The sequence below is a fragment of the Xiphias gladius genome, chromosome 3 (genome assembly GCF_016859285.1).
Source record: "Xiphias gladius isolate SHS-SW01 ecotype Sanya breed wild chromosome 3, ASM1685928v1, whole genome shotgun sequence".
In the NCBI taxonomy this organism is placed as follows: Eukaryota; Metazoa; Chordata; class Actinopteri; order Istiophoriformes; family Xiphiidae; genus Xiphias; species Xiphias gladius.
Window position 1 is genome coordinate 13,766,773 of NC_053402.1, and position 15,634 is coordinate 13,782,406.

The 15,634-nt window shown below is 40.9% G+C and overlaps 2 protein-coding genes across 4 annotated transcripts in view; one reads left to right on the forward strand and one right to left on the reverse strand.

The window, feature by feature from the left end:
* Positions 1 to 862: 862 nt before the first annotated feature.
* Positions 863 to 5,091, forward strand: cacng5b (calcium channel, voltage-dependent, gamma subunit 5b). Of its 2 annotated transcripts, XM_040123655.1 has the most exons (6): positions 863 to 1,058; positions 1,182 to 1,183; positions 2,494 to 2,653; positions 3,307 to 3,447; positions 3,555 to 3,700; positions 4,831 to 5,091. In XM_040123655.1, exons 1-6 carry the CDS (start codon positions 863 to 865, stop codon positions 5,089 to 5,091), a joined length of 906 nt encoding a protein of 301 aa, XP_039979589.1. The 2 variants fall into 2 exon arrangements, with proteins under 2 accessions (XP_039979589.1, XP_039979590.1); XM_040123656.1 differs by lacking the exon at positions 1,182 to 1,183 and having other exon boundaries at positions 2,567 to 2,653.
* A 5,540-nt stretch (positions 5,092 to 10,631) lies between these two features.
* Positions 10,632 to 15,634, reverse strand: part of cyth3b (cytohesin 3b) — a 38,022-nt gene continuing 33,019 nt past the window's right edge. For both annotated transcript variants that reach the window (XM_040123894.1, XM_040123893.1), the window contains exons 11-13: positions 14,810 to 14,881; positions 14,486 to 14,640; positions 10,632 to 12,062 (exon numbers count right to left, since the gene is read on the reverse strand). In XM_040123894.1, the coding sequence (XP_039979828.1) occupies positions 11,990 to 12,062; positions 14,486 to 14,640; positions 14,810 to 14,881 (300 nt within the window). In that variant the 3' untranslated portion in view covers positions 10,632 to 11,989. The remainder of the gene's footprint in view (positions 12,063 to 14,485; positions 14,641 to 14,809; positions 14,882 to 15,634) is intronic.

Below are 15,634 nucleotides of genomic sequence, written 5' to 3' on the forward strand. Positions count from 1 at the left end.
CCAAAGCTCGCAAAACCAAATAGATGGTTAAGGCAAAATGAAATGACTAATCAGACATTTGAAACATTGCCATAAAATTGTGAAACAATCCAAGAAATATTCAAAGGAATAGTTCAACATGTTCGAAAATATTCTATTTGTCTTCTCGCCGAGGGTAAGATAAGAAAATTGACAGCACTCTATAGCCTTAGCCAGTAGCCCGTTAGCTTAGCTTAGCGTGAACACTGGAAACAGGGGGAAACAACTAGCCTGGCTCTGCCCAGTGAAAACAAAATCCACCTACCAGCGCCTCTGATACTCACTTTTTTTGTATGGTTTCAACAGTGTGTTAATCTGTGAACCTCAGAGGTGCTAGAAGGCAGATTTTGTTGCTTCTGGACAGAGCCAGGCTGTTTCCCCCTGCTTCCAGTCTTTATGCTAGGCTAAACTAACTGGCTGCTGGCTGTATGCATATTTATATATTTAGTGTACAGACATTAGAGTGGTGTCAATATTCTCATCTAAAAGAATAAAAACATGTCGAAACTCAGCTTATTATGTGATTTTATTTTTATATTGTTTATTTTCACAATAATAGTTTATTTTTATTTTATTCCCACAGTTTTTTCCATTTAGATTTTTTTTTTTTTTATTAATTATTATTTAATTATTATTATTTATTTTTTATAATATTTTATTTTTTTTATTTGGTTTTTAGTCTTATTTCCTAATACCACTAAAAACACTTTGGGTCTCCATGTCCAACTTCCTTTAAATTTTTACCAGTATTTCCACCTCATTTTCCCTTTTTCTCCTCCAGAGCGTTCCCCGGACTCTTCTTTATTTTAACCGCAGGCTGCTGGACGCTCCCCCAGCTGTCGCCATGAGCGCGTGCAGCAGGAAGGCCTTGATGTTGCTGAGCAGTGTCTTTGCAATCAGCAGCCTGGGGCTGCTGGGAGTGGCAGTCAGCACCGACTACTGGTTGTACCTGGAGGAGGGCGTCATTATGCCTTTGAACCAGAGCACTGACATCAAGACCTCGCTGCACTCCGGCCTCTGGAGAGTCTGCTTCCTGGCTGGTTAGTGACAAGACTGAGGGCGTGGGGTGCCAAAATGTTCCAAGTTTTGGGACTGATTTCTCTGTACTTCTGCAATTTGTTAATCGTGTAATTATGTGTAAATGAGGAATGTGGCAGAGACAGTGGTGGTAAATTTCTAAAGTGGAATGATCGTATTCAGAGAAGTTAATTTGTGATGTGCAGCATCTAAATTTGGCAGCAGCAGGGAGCTGATACTGTCACACTGACGCACTGTATCATCACTGCATCAACCAGATTTGACATTCACACAGAATGACATTCACAATTACTTCTTCTCCTTGTGTGTGTGTGTGTGTGTGTGTGTGTGTGTGTGTGTGTGTGTGTGTGTGTGTGTGTGTGTGTGTGTGTGTGCTGCACATACAGCACAAGTCTTCAGGGACAGATGTCATGTCATTATGCCACAGAGTTAGCTGGTGGATGATGCCAGCTGGTGTCTGTATGTGACAGTGTGCGTGTGTGACGCTGAAGTCACAGCTGTGTATCTTTTATTTGCAGAATGTGATGCAACTTACACATATGTTTAAAAAAAAAAAAGAAAAGGTGAAAATAAGGAGAACAGGCATCAAGAGGGAAATCCACCCTGGATATGTCTGTGAATCCAGGCGCATTTCAAACAGATCAAATATGTGTCAAAATATGGAAGGAAAAGACACCATTTTCTGTTTGTGGTGAATATTTTATCAAAAACTACTAGCTAGAATTTAAAAAATGATATGAGAAGAGGCTTCAAAAGCTCTGCACACCGACATAGGTGTTTCCATTTATTGTGGCTGATAAGACCTCGGCTCAGGTTGAAAATGGATGGAGCCATGCTGGGAATGACCTGAAAATGTTTTTCTACAGTAAAACTGTTTCTTCACGTGTCTTTTTTTTTGACATGGCAATCTTGAGTTTTGGCTCGCTGGATTTTGGCTTTTGGATCTGTTTCATGCTCACAGTGATTAATGTTTATTGTCATGGCAACAGTCCTTTTTTTTTAAACATTTTTTCACAGTCTCTTTTACTGTCAGCCTGCAAGTCACTATTATTTTTTGTCCCTCTCTGTCCTGCAGTAGTTCTCACTGTGTCCCCACCTTTTACCACTACCTGACCTCCACACCTGCTCCCGATACCCTCATTGGCTCCTCAGTATACGTACCTGGCCTTTAGCCAGTGTGAGCTGCTGGTTCATCTATTGTGCTATTTTAGCTGTAGTGACCCATTGCCTGCCTTTTTGTGCATGTTTGGGCCTGTTTGAATTACAACACAGAAATCTTCGATTTTACTTTAACTGTTTTGTCTATGAGTTGTACATTTGAGTCAACCACCTGTTTTACTGAGCTGTTACATTTATAGGGTCAAGGGATATAGACTTTGTTTTTAGGAGTGAATTCATGTTTAGTATTCCTCAGATGGAAAAAGACGAAAAGGGAAGCTGCACAACCCTCACTCTGTGATTCCTTTTTTTTGCAAGTTTGTCTCTACATTTCTGTCGCTTTCCTCTTCAGGTGACGAGTCCGGTCGGTGCTTTACCATCGAGTACATCATGCCCCTGAGTGTCCAGTTGACGTCAGAGTCCACAGTAAACGTGCTCAGTGAGTAACAACAGCAGAAACCTCCTTCAGCAACTTCGGGCTTAATAACTCAAGATGCCCCTCGAGGTTGTTCACATAAACAGCTGAGGTCTTTTCACTGAAAATCTTTTTGTTTTCCAATAGGGTTGCGTTCAGGTATCTATGCAACATTTGAGCGTAGCCAGACAGAGAAGTCTGAGTCATCGGCGCAATTGTGTCTCTGCCCTGCTCCTCTTCAGGACGCTAATTGTCTCTTCACAAACAATTCACCTCATAAGTCCTTTGGTGTCGCTCAATATCATGTGTCTACATTTTATCTCTATTTCCAGATTCACCGTTTGACCTCCTTCAAAAGATGTAGTGTAGCCAGAGTTAAACACTTTTCTGTCAAACATTACAAATAACAAATTAAAACAGTTTCACTTTAATTAGGGTAGATCAGCAAAACATTGCTTAATTTCTCTTTGAGATCAAATGGAATACTACAAATCTCATCTATGAGCATCTTTCGACCTTATGTACCCTTATCTTTGTGCCTTTTTGTGAATTACATGTAGTAATTTTCTTATATGGACCTTATTTTTCACCAGCTATATCACATTGCTTCTCTGGCTGACATTTTTCTTATATATTAAAAAAGCAGCTTTCATTCTCCATTGTCTCCTCCTCTTCAGAGATGATCCGCTCAGCTACTCCGTTCCCTTTGGTCAGCCTTTTCTTCATGTTCATCGGTTTTGTCCTCAGCAACATCGGGCACGTTCGGCCACACCGCACCATCCTGGCCTTTGTCTCTGGAATCTTCTTCATCCTCTCGGGTAAACTGATCGTCCTCCCGCTCATATCTCTTGACATGTCTTTGTCTTCTCTTCTTCTGTTTTTCTTCTGAACCAAAATGTTTTTCCCTCTTCTATCTGTGTCTCAGGTCTGGCTCTGGTGGTGGGCCTGGTGCTGTATATTTCCAGTATAAATGATGAAATGCTAAACAGGACTAAAAGCAGCGAGGCCTATTTTGCCTACAAGTACGGCTGGTCCTTCGCCTTCGCTGCCATCTCCTTCCTGCTCACTGAGGTGAGAAACAGACCTATTAACACTAATGACGGCTGTTTAGCACTGCTGTAGTATCAGCACAAAATATTTCACTCAACATTTTTCATTACTAAAATCTCAATTAGAGCTGCAATGATTAGACCATTAATCGTTTAATAGATCGGCAGATGATCTAGAAATATTTTGATAATCAGATAACTGCAAAAACGTCAAACATTTGCTGATTACAGCTTCTCATATGTGAGAATTTAATGCTTCTCTGTGTTATTATATGATAGTAAATTGAATGTCTTTGGGTTTTGGATTGTTTATCAGACAAAACAAGACCTTTAAGATGTTAATTTGAGCTCTATGAAATTATAACAAGCACATCTCACTATTTTTGGACATTTTATAGAAAAAGCAATTCATTGGTGAAGCAGAAAGATAATCGATAATGAAAATAATCGTTACTTGCAGCCCTAGACTCAATGCAGTGACCTGTCTCTCACAAGTCTGAGTTGAGTGTTGAAAATACTTTATTTTAGCCCCCCCCCCCTTCCAAAAATGTTTGAGTTTTAAATTTTCAGTTAACCTGACTATAATTAGAATCACGAGTATTAACTGTCCTCTTCTGGTCACAGAGAGGAACTGCAACGCACAATTAAATTAATGGCTAAAACGTTGTTAATATCAGTATAATTATTACCAATATGTACAGCTCATTGTTAGTTTACAGATGTTGCTAGAAATAATATCAGCAGGATCCATATTGGTCATAATATAACTGATAAAGAGAAATGTTTTAATAACATGTTGTAGTGTGGTGATCAGTCTACCAGCTAGAGATGATACCATACAGAAATGATCACATACTAAAACGTCAGTGAATACTTTCAACATAAAAGGACAATCGGACAGAAGAAATTGCCAACAAAGATAAGTAATCAGATAAAATGTCATTTTAATAGTAGTTCTCTCATGGGGAGACCTGTTTAAACTGCTGGAGAGTGGCTGATTTTTGATATTATATAACACAATCCAACATAATAAGGTAGATTTGCTATGATGTTGTTTTTTTTCTTTGTGTGAAACCATTTGAGCATTTTATCCTTTCATATATTTGGTTATGCTGACTTTATTTCAATCTATTGGGCCCTTCTTCACTGCAGAGTGCGGGCGTCATGTCTGTCTACCTGTTCATGAAGCGCTACACAGCGGAGGAGCTCTACCAGCCTCGCCACCCCAGTTTCTACCGCCCTCGTCTCAGCAACTGCTCCTACCACTCGGGCCAGTTCCTCCACCCAGAGGCCTGGTCACGTGGACGGAGTCCATCAGACATCTCCAGTGAAGCCTCACTCCAGATGAGCACCAGCTATCCTGCTCTCCTCAAATGCCCTGACTATGATCAGGTCTCCTCTTCACCCTGTTGAGGGGTCAGCCATCACACCAGAGGCCACCTAAAGGTCACAGAGGGGTCGTGGAAGATCACGTGGGGTCAAGAGGCCAGATGAGGACAGAGTGTTCTTTCAAGAAAAAGATACAACTTAGATATAACTTATGATTTTTTTTATCAGGGAGGAAAATATTTGCAGCTTTTTTGCCTAAGGACTTGGAAATATGTCCTTATAAGCTGGTTATGGTTTTTTTTTTTTTTTTGATGGGGTCAAAGATGCTTATTTAGAATTTGTTGTTGTATCAGAGCCTACAACTGCTGTAGTTGGAGGCATATTCTAAGGTTTTAAGAAAATCAGTGGTACACAGTTATGGTGTTTCTGCAGAGATCTCAAAAAGTTCAAATCCGAACTGTTTTTCCAGAAGGTATACAGTAGTTTTTCTTTTAACTTTATCTGAAAAAATGGATAAATGTTATGTATTCTATTTTGGTTTAACTGTATCTGTGCATTTAACCTTACAATGCTTCATTGCTGTTTCTTTTAGTGAATATCTTTGCTTCCTCATTTTGCAATTAACAAATGTTCCTTATGCTTTAGGACCTTTTTGTTCGAGCACTTAGCTGTGGCAGTACTGATGGATCATGTCACACTGCAAAAATATGGGGATGCGCGATATATTGGCAAGAAAATATAACTGTTGTCGTTCCGATAGTGTAATTTTAGCTGATAATTACGGCCAATAATGTGGAGCATGACTGCACAATAGAGATGCCACTTTAAACCCGGTTCTGAACGGGGTTCTGTTTTTATGGATAGAGAGACGTGGTGAGGATCGCAACGAAACGGGCCATGTCCAGTGAATCAGGGGTATGCCCAAGGCATTTTTGGTCATTTCGTGGCCGGGCTAGCCTGGAGGTGCCGCGTTGCAAGTATGAACACAGCAGTTCAAATATACTGCCATGTGTCTTAAGTTCAGTTCACTTTCCTGGACATGATCCATATTTTCCATGTGTAATTGTACGCAGTTTTTTTAACGACAAACAAAACATATCGGTCACAACGGATAATTAACGGTTACTGTTATCGGCCACTGAATTCCACACAAGTTCATCCCTACAAAAATCTGAAAACAAGACCTTCAGCATTAGGCAAACCTATCCCTTCCCTCGCATAGCAAAACGCCACAGCGCAAAGACTGCCACATGTGAGCCAATAAAAGTACAATCCACAGAGACTGTTTATTTACTATGTCACATTCAACTGTGGTTGTAATATTCAGTCACGCTGCCACCTTCAACTTTCGACCATCACCAGAGGATACGCAGGAAGAGACTCTCCTCACACTAGAGGAAACAGGTTCAAGGAGTCCTGTTAACTAACATCCGTCCTTCTGAAGTGTCTTTGGACGAGCTCACTCTGTATGTACCCACCGCCCTAGGCAGGAAGAGAATTTCCCCATGGTGGTCACTAAAGTTAAACCGGATGGAAATGTTAAATTTCCTCTGCGAGAGACCCAGGTATACTAATACATCCAGAATGAACCAGCTAAGATCATACAGATTTGTTTCATACGCTTTTTTTTTTTTTGTTTTGTTATAATATGTACAGTGGTTGGACATTATATGAATTCATGATGAGGGTTGATGTAAAGATGCCGGTGCATATTAAGTGTTTTTATTCTGAGTGGTGTTCTCGGTGTAGCTGAACTGTGCTATAGCATTAAAATAAAAATAAAAAGTTTGGTAATTCTCTCTGCCGGAAAATTCATCCCTACAATGTCTGCCATCAAACGGTATTTCCTGTTTTTTCCCCACACAGTGATTTTACAACTGTAATGCTACATTTACCCACTAGGAGGCAGTATTTGTACTGTTTGTATTTTTGTTGTATTTCTTGTTTTCATCTTCAGAAGTCAAAGTTTAAAGTTTTTTTTTCTCAGTTGCTTTGGCCCAAATAGAATTCAAATGTATGTGTACATTTATATAAACGTTGATGCGGTGATGCGTTGAGTTAATCTTGTTGATAAATGTGATGGATTACACTGCTTTTCTAATAAACTGTATTATTCTCAGACGGGTCCGTCAACATGCTCATTGTGTAGCCTACATCTGCAAGTGCAAATTATTGTCACAACCTTTCAAACATGAATGCTACATATATTTAAGTACATCGGTATTACCAGAAAAACAAGAAAAATATTAATAATTAAATTCAATTAGTTACGTGTTCTTCAAGTATTATGTAGGTAACATAGTTCCTGAGTGTGGTCCTGGCAGACATTAGACATTAGGGAGGGACACCAGACCGCTCATGCAGTGAGAAGAAAATAGTAGCTGTAGTGTATGCGTCGGATTGGCCACAGGGAGAAGTAAACACATAGGAGGCAACAGAGAGAGGACACAGACAACGTGCTGCCTGCGAGGACAGCACAGCGGAGACATATGAAGGAGAGTTGCACAAGGCCTAAACCTTCTTGTGTACTGCAGCAGGGAGTAACAGCTGTGAGGCAGATGAAATCGCACGTTGCCAGATACAGTATTTCTACTATAGTTCCAGAGTTGTCCTCTGGAGACGTTTGTCTTTACTGTACAATGTTATAGCAGCTCTCATTTTCAGTGTCTTGCACAAATGTTTCTCTGCTGTCAATAAAGGTATAAGGTGCACAGTGACAGTGAGAAGCCTGTGAATGTTGACTTTTTGTTACCGTGCTTTGAGTTTTGACAGATCACAATCAGTTTTCAGTTGGCTGTGGAGAACATGTGGCTTTAACTATACTTCATGTACAACCAGTTGTCAGTTTATCATTTACAACTAGATGAAACCATTGCAGTCTAATAAAACAGTCCTGCGACAAATGCGACCTTCATGGATGTTATAATGTTCAGATTTTATTAGCTCTGCCAAGGAGGTTACGTTTTCACCGGTGCTTTTTTGTTGGTTTGTTTGTTGTTTTTTTTGTCGGCAGGATTAGGCAAAAAGTACTGAACCGATTTGTACCGAACTTGTTGGAGGTCTGGGGCAGGGCCCCAAGGAAGACCCCATTCAATTACGGGTCAGTTCCGGATCATTGACTATGAATTTGAATTTTCTTCTACGAAGTCTGGTGTATGTTATTTGACAATGGCCTTGGCGGAGGTCTGCGCTCTACTGAGTGCCGTTCTAGTTGAAAAGCTGCAATGGAGAGGAGTTTATTCAACGTTATGAATCAACTCTCGCACGTTTTGGTAGCAGTGTCGCACTAGACGAATTTATTTGCCTTTGTGAGACATGAATTAAATGTTGTGATTAGGTGACGAACTTTTGCAGGACAAACTAAGTGCTGTGCTGCACAAACATGTGCGGTGATTCTACTTAATATTTTTGAGAACGGCACCAATGACTCAGAACGTCTTGCTCGAGTAACTGGGAAAAACTGCAGTTCTATAAGGCTGCCTTTACCACTGCCATAACCCTTACTTTAATCCCTCATGATCCTTACATCGGATGTGGCTTGTATTCATTGTATCACTCCCATATTATTGAGACCATGACTTTTTTGCGGATGCTTGTCTGAAAAGCCAGCAGAGGGCGCTCTCTCCTCGGTCATCCCGCTCCGCAGCTTCTCCCGCAAGTCAGACTTCTCTCGGGGACCCAAGATGTTCACCTTTGCCGCTCCACCTCACTTCCTGTTCTTTCAGAATTACACACCCAAGTGTCTGCGTGCGACGGAGGGCGACGTGATGCGTGATGAAAAAGCTCGTCACGTTGGCCGCATAACTCATTAATGATGGCGAATCACCTATGCAAATGTGCAGGGACCAGCATCTGTAATGAACACGCGACACATCTGCTGTGAGCTGCATGTATACTTTATGTAGATACACGTAATGTACAACGTGACCAATAGCTTTTACAGAGAATATAAAAGTTAATGTAACTATAAGCCCACACGGGGCGCTAGAAGATAATATTCTGCCCCGACCACAAGGCTTTCAGGTTATTTTACAATCACATAGAAAACTACCGGTGTTTATAGTTATTGACATCATCATAAATGATATTATCACCATCACCATCATCATCATCATCCTTCATCACTGATATTACTTTACGTGAATCATCATTATGAAATTTCAAACATCATTTTCACTGCTACCTTTTATCATCATCATCATCATCATAAATACAAGCATCTTCCACGCTCATCAGTCATGGCTTTTTCAACACCCTCATCACAGTTACTGACCAATGTTCCCGTCATCATCATCATCATGATTATATATTTTTCCTAGGATTATGTTTAAGGCTTTTGTAAAGAAGACCCCAAACTTCAGCTGATGCAAATTTCTGCCAGTCGGCTCAAGCAACGTTACACGGAGTGTGCATACGACAACAAAGAGACCAGAAACCTATACATTATATATACATACATAACTTAAGCATACGTTGTTTAACATTTACAGGTAGTACTAAACCATTTCACAAATGAAAATAAATACAAAATGATAGGTGGTTGTTATATATTTTTTATAAAGAGGAACACAAAAGCAAGCATCTTGTTGATTACAAACCAAATGCAAACAGGATCACAACAATACATCGACCTTCATTGATATAGGCCATAGACAAGGAAAAAAAAAAAAAAAAAAAAGCTTAATCGGACTGGTACCCTATAGGGCCATTGCACAGCCATAAATAAAACTTACGCATTACACTGGAAAGACTTTCTCAAATGAAAGTGCTTTCAAAGTTATAATCCTTAAGATTTTCATGAAATTAAACCCCCTTTTTGATTCTATTCACGGTCGGTATTTCATCTGCAATAGCCGTTCAGTGTATTTACATTCGGTAATGACCTCTCTAAATAATGGTTTTCATTGGTAGTGGCGGAGTCAGTCATTCCCCTGCTGGATTTCAATTGCCCTGACACATAACAAGGAATTAGCAGGAAACAATACATTTTTGTAAATCATTGTTAAGGTGTTGTCACATTCGCACTACCGTCCTACGAATATTTGCTCTATTTCCCATTCACTTCTGTTGAAGCCCACAGGGCAGACAAATTGAAGCATACGTTCCTTGGTTTGGTGCAATCTTTGGCAGGTTCCAGCGAGTTTGTAGGTAAGATTTCATCTTTGGCCACATGCATGTGCTCAGTCAGCATATAGAAACACTGGTATACTGTGTTCGGGAATGGAGACATTATTATTCAGGCGTGTTTCTACAACATGTGTGTTTGTTTTAGTACATTATCACACTATCAGACTACAAACTGTAACGTTCTCATACACTTAATAGTGATCGCTCTGATCAGTATTTATTTATTAGCCACGAGGATTTTTGTTGAGTGGAAATGGAATGTGACTGTACTTTTACTGTATTTAATTTTATCTCATAGCTGTATTAAGTTACTGCCGATATAAATCCAACATTTCTTACTGCTGCTGCTTCACATTAAGGGTAAACTGGCAAAACACAAGGTGGCTTTTATTATGAAGCAGCTTGAGGACATGTATTTGTCACAGAGAATAGTGCTGACAGCGATTGGTTACCAAAAAAATGAATCTCCAAAAAAGAAAACTGTCATTTTCAGCACATTATTTGCCAGCAGATCATTTTTAATTTTTGTGTGGGCATAATGGAGCAAGGAGGATCAGCTACAGTGAGCTGTTAAAATGAACGGCTGCAGGGGACTTCTCAGCCAGGCAACCAACTCCAGTTACTACTGCTGTTGTGTGGATAAGCACTCGAGCCACGTGCAGCATAAAATCAGATCCGACGTGTTTGTTAAAATGCGAGTTTGTGTGGCTGCGATGTGAACAGTTAAACCAGTTGCCCCTCTTTTGTATTTGTGACAAAGTATATGTTCAGCGAGTGTTTGCTGTAGTATCAAACCACACTTGCCGTCACTCCCAGTAAACACGGGTGTAGCCAAATCAAAAAGGTACAAAATCTTAAGGATTACAACTTCAGCGTCCAAAGAGTAGGTTTCATCTCAAGCCTCGGCAAAAGCGCTTTTACTACCCGACTGAAATAAAAAAGTATGCACATTTCAAAATTCTCTACTCCACACAATAAAATGAAATCAGCCCAGCTGACTTAAGTAACTGTGTAATGTGTTTTTTAGGAAACTAAATGTAAGCCAGCGCTGTTTTCTGAGGTTACTCTGAGCAGGGCTTCAGCCATGGCACCAGGAGAGAAGAACTCAGCACCAGAGCGAGATGATGACATGGTTCAGGTGGGGTTTTACTGCGCTGATTAAACCCGCCACCTCCCAAGCACTTCTCCTCTCTGTCCGTCTGTCTCTTCCTCCCTCCTACCTTCCCCAAATATCTATGTTCACCCTTAAATTTCAACAGTCGTGCTCCATGTGGCGGACCACACGTCTGAACTCTGATTTTGAATTAATATGACTTTTTCATAAAGCACAGTGGAGGAAACGCTTGTGTCACTTATGCACCCGCACTGCAGAAGCTGTGTGCACTGATAGCATGCACACTGCTGCATAAACACACACACAAACACAAACATATTGGTCTATAATGACCCACATGCATGCATGTGCACCTGAAACATGGCAGTTGTGCTTTAGGGAGACTTAGAAACATGTTATGACCGCGACAGGGGCAGGTAGGGGGCTGTGTAGGAGATGAAGGAGAAACAAACTGATTGGTTGGTTGTTTGTGTGCTGCTCCATGCAAGAATCAAGTCCCCATATCTGAGTTTCCTGGAGCTCTGCTGTCCCCCTCAGTAGTGTGTGATGTCTCCCCAACAAGTGCACAGATTTGTGGACAGTCAAGGAGAGAAACTGAGGTTTGTCTTCGGGCCAAAGTCTTTTCTGAGGCTGACAGTCACTTCCGTGGTTGAACCACCTTTGCAGTGTATGGTTTATAGGTTCATGTACTGAAGGAGAAAGATGGGGAGGGGGGCTGGAGGTTGAGAAGAATGTCCCTCTTCACTTCTTGTTAGCGATGCGTCTCTTCCTGGTGGCCAGCATGTCGTAGAAGGGGTCTCTGCTAATGCTGGCCCTGGAAAAGAAGCCAATCAAAGGACAGCAATGAAATAAATAACAAGGCCACATGAGAGGAGGGTTTCCAGCATCTTTGATATGGAAATGTAGGCACATTTATACAAACCCCTGCCTTAACTAGATCAAAAAAAAAAAAAGAAAAAAGTTAATGCAATGACCTAGTTTGGTTTCCATGGTTTCTGAAGAGGAACCCCCCCCCCCAAGTTTTTTCGTGGTTCTCTGGTTTGCTGGAACCTCTCGCCGATTCCCTCCTCTAGAACTCTTGCCAAATACGTAGTAAAAGACACATCTCCCGCTATTCTGCAGGTTTATAGGTCTAAAGGAGGGCGAACAATGGTGCTCAGGATTATTGACTCTTCTGCGTTCTCCTGCGCCTGTTTTTTTTTAGAGCGATAGAAAGGCAGTGCACAATGAGAGCAAGTGACTCAGGCAGCCATTTGGGCTCTACTGAGGAGCCCAGTTTCACGGCTGCTAAATCCTGTTAGCACCAGCACAAAGCAAGAAGAGGCTAAACCCCCCACTGTGGATATCTCTGATTCCCTTTAAAACACCACGTGCTGAAGAATGAGTCTCTATACGATGACTCTCCCCCGCTTTCATACTGCTTATTGTCATTTTTCAACAACCTAATTTCATGAAACAAAAACTCCACTGTAGAGTGATCAAATCCAAGCAAGGCTAGCGTGACTAATATGATGTAACATTTCGTCCATTTCTGTCCTTAAAAATATGTAATAACCTAATATATTTAATGGATTTTTGTCCTTAACCCAAGTATTGCATAAATTAATTCACAGACAACAGCACACTTTCTCCATTGACCCAGTTGGTCCAGCATCATGTGTTTCTGATTCAAGACAGGCAGGTAGAGTGGTTCTTCTCCGTTGGTCTCTACTTTAGAGGGGAAAATCATCGTTTCCATAAAAAGCCTTTTATCTCCCTAGACCCCAAGTCCTCTTGGACCCCTCTGTTGGAGCGCAAGCTGCGGCTTGTTAGCCTCTGTGGCTGTGAATGTATCAGCCCAGTTTGGATCTGCCTCTCCGGTATAGGTTTGCTGGGTTTACTAGCACACCCCTGGGGTGCTATAAGCAGTGACTAATCCCACATCGTTTGCCCTGTGAATACTCTTTGAGAGTATGGAGAGAGGGGGAGGAGGACGGGGAGGAGGGGCATTACGCTATAGTGTACTGTTCTGCTGAGCCAACTCTATTTGACATTGCACAGTCTTCTATACAGCTGAATACAGAGCATCCAACATTTAGGTTATTACTACTGTGAGAGCTATTTATGGTATCTAATGGAAAAAAACCCCACTTTTCTTGTCTGTTTTACTGTCAATTAACTATTGTAGCCACATTCTCTGTATAGATTTAGGGGTGTTTAAAAACCAATATCGGTATATTTTCTTGGTCTCTTCTACATCAGCGTTGTTCTTATAGTCCATAGACTGGACAAGATCTCAGTACCACTCAAGGTGGAAAAATCGACAATTGTACATCAAACGTTTTTGAAAAGGTGAAGTTAATATTTCGGTATGATAACCACTGTTGATTGGCAGCTTGGTCACAAGAATTTGAAAAGTAAAAAGAGTGATACTGGAAAGTCCTATAATGCTAGCATGGTAACAAAATCTGTCTAGCAACATCTCTAATGCTTACTAATTAACACATTTTATTTTATATGTTCAGTCCGCACAAAAAACCAAAGTGTAAAAACATTGTGGTTTCCAATTTTTATGCTAAGTTAGCCGGCCGCTTGCTCTAGCTTCAAACTTCCCATTAGCATACAGACATGAGAGTGGTATCAATCCTCCCGAAATGTCGAATTAGTCCTGTAATGCTTCCTATACTTTGTTTGGTACAATCTTAAAGGGTACATTGTGGACTGTTATTCAATTCCAGGTGTGCGTCTGTCTGACCCATAGCAGAGCTCTACTGAGCTCTTCAGAGTCCGTGACATAATTTTTTGCACAGTTTTCATGTTTTCTTAGCACAATGACAACTACGAACATAAGAGACACAAAATGTTAAATTCCGAGTACTCACTAGATTGCAAGGATTCAGGAAATGATATAAATGTAAACCAGTAAAATTTTAGACGCTGCTAAAGGAATATTTCATGTTTATTTGCTTTTTTTGCTGAGAGGTAGATGAAAAGATTGACACCAATCTCTTGTCTGTACGGTGAATGTTAAGCTACAGCCAGCAGCCGGTAAATTTAGCTTAGCTTAGCTTATCTTATTTTAGATTAGTTTAGTTTAGCTTAGTTTAAAGACTGGAAACCACTGGGGAGCGCAACAAATAACACCTACCGGCACCGCAAGATCTCAATAAGTAACTAATTCTTGTTTTTTTAATCCATACGAAAACCGAGGTTTAAAAACAATACGTTTGATGCCGTTATTATTGAGACGAGTCTTACTTGATGGATTTAATCCACTCTTCCTTCTCCTCTGGCGTGGGTGCTGATATCCTGTACACCACATGGTTGCCCTCAACAACACGCCCATCTGCCTCTGTCTTGCAGGCTTTGATCACCTGGCCCTTGTGATTGGGGTTGTAGAGCTCAAAACAGTTCTAGAGAGGGGACAAAGAACAGGGCAGGGATAATATGCTGCTGTCAGATAATTAGCCTTGACCAAGAAATGTTTTTACAAAGGTAAAATGTAATAACCACAGTAACCCAGGGGAAAAAGATACTCGACATGTGATCTAAGGGTGAGGTCTCTAATGAAGCAATACTCACAGGTTTCCTGGGCTCCTCCACCTCCCTGATGCTGAGATTCTCCAGCGGGATGATCCCACGAGGCTCCTTGTCCTAAAGGAGCGAGGCATGAGAACGAGAAACATGAGAAGACGAAAAACATACAACTTAATACAAGGAGAGTGTGACTGATAAGAAAGCAAAAAAGCAAGCAAACTAGAAAGAATATACAATAGATCAGAGAAGTAGCAAAGGCAGAGGACTAGGCAAGAAGAGGGAAGAAAAGGGAGAAGAGACATAACAAGAAGAGCAGTACATTAAAGAATCATAAACTGGAATTTCGAAGGGAAGAAACATACAGAGGGAAGGAAAGAGAGGGAATAGAGGATAAAATCCACTGTGACACTTTTTGCTGGTCCTTGCTGTTCCTTAACAGAGCAGATAATGTGTGTGTGAGGCAGTCAGACCAGAGGACAGGACATAATGATAGTGTCCTCAAGGATAATACCAGGGTAGAGAGAGGACGGTGCTGATGTAGCAGCTAGCAGGAACACAGAGCCACTGATAAAAATCCACGAGGCTGCACAAATAAACGTAGTCTTACTGGAAGAGGCACAGATGGGCAAACACAAGTGTGTGTATGTGGGCACTCGCAATTGTTTAGAAACAAAAGAGATGAATGAACGTTTGGGGCTGAGCAAAGCCTTCTTGAGGTGAAAGGCCAAACTTGATAACCTCCGACATGTGTCAGTGTGGGAACAATTAAAGCAAGACAAAGTATCATTTGTTAAACAACGGCCACTGCGGCCATAAGTGGAAAATGCAGGATACTGGCATATTGAAATATATTTATTTTCCAAGATTCTC

Coding starts and splice junctions, on each gene's coding strand:
- cacng5b (XM_040123655.1), top strand. CDS start 863: ATGAGCGCGTGCAGCAGGAAGGCCTTGATGTTGCTGAGCAGTGTCTTT. Junction 2,654..3,306: donor GTCCACAGTAAACGTGCTCA/GTGAGTAACAAC, acceptor CCTCCTCTTCAG/AGATGATCCGCTCAGCTACT. Junction 3,448..3,554: donor AATCTTCTTCATCCTCTCGG/GTAAACTGATCG, acceptor TCTGTGTCTCAG/GTCTGGCTCTGGTGGTGGGC.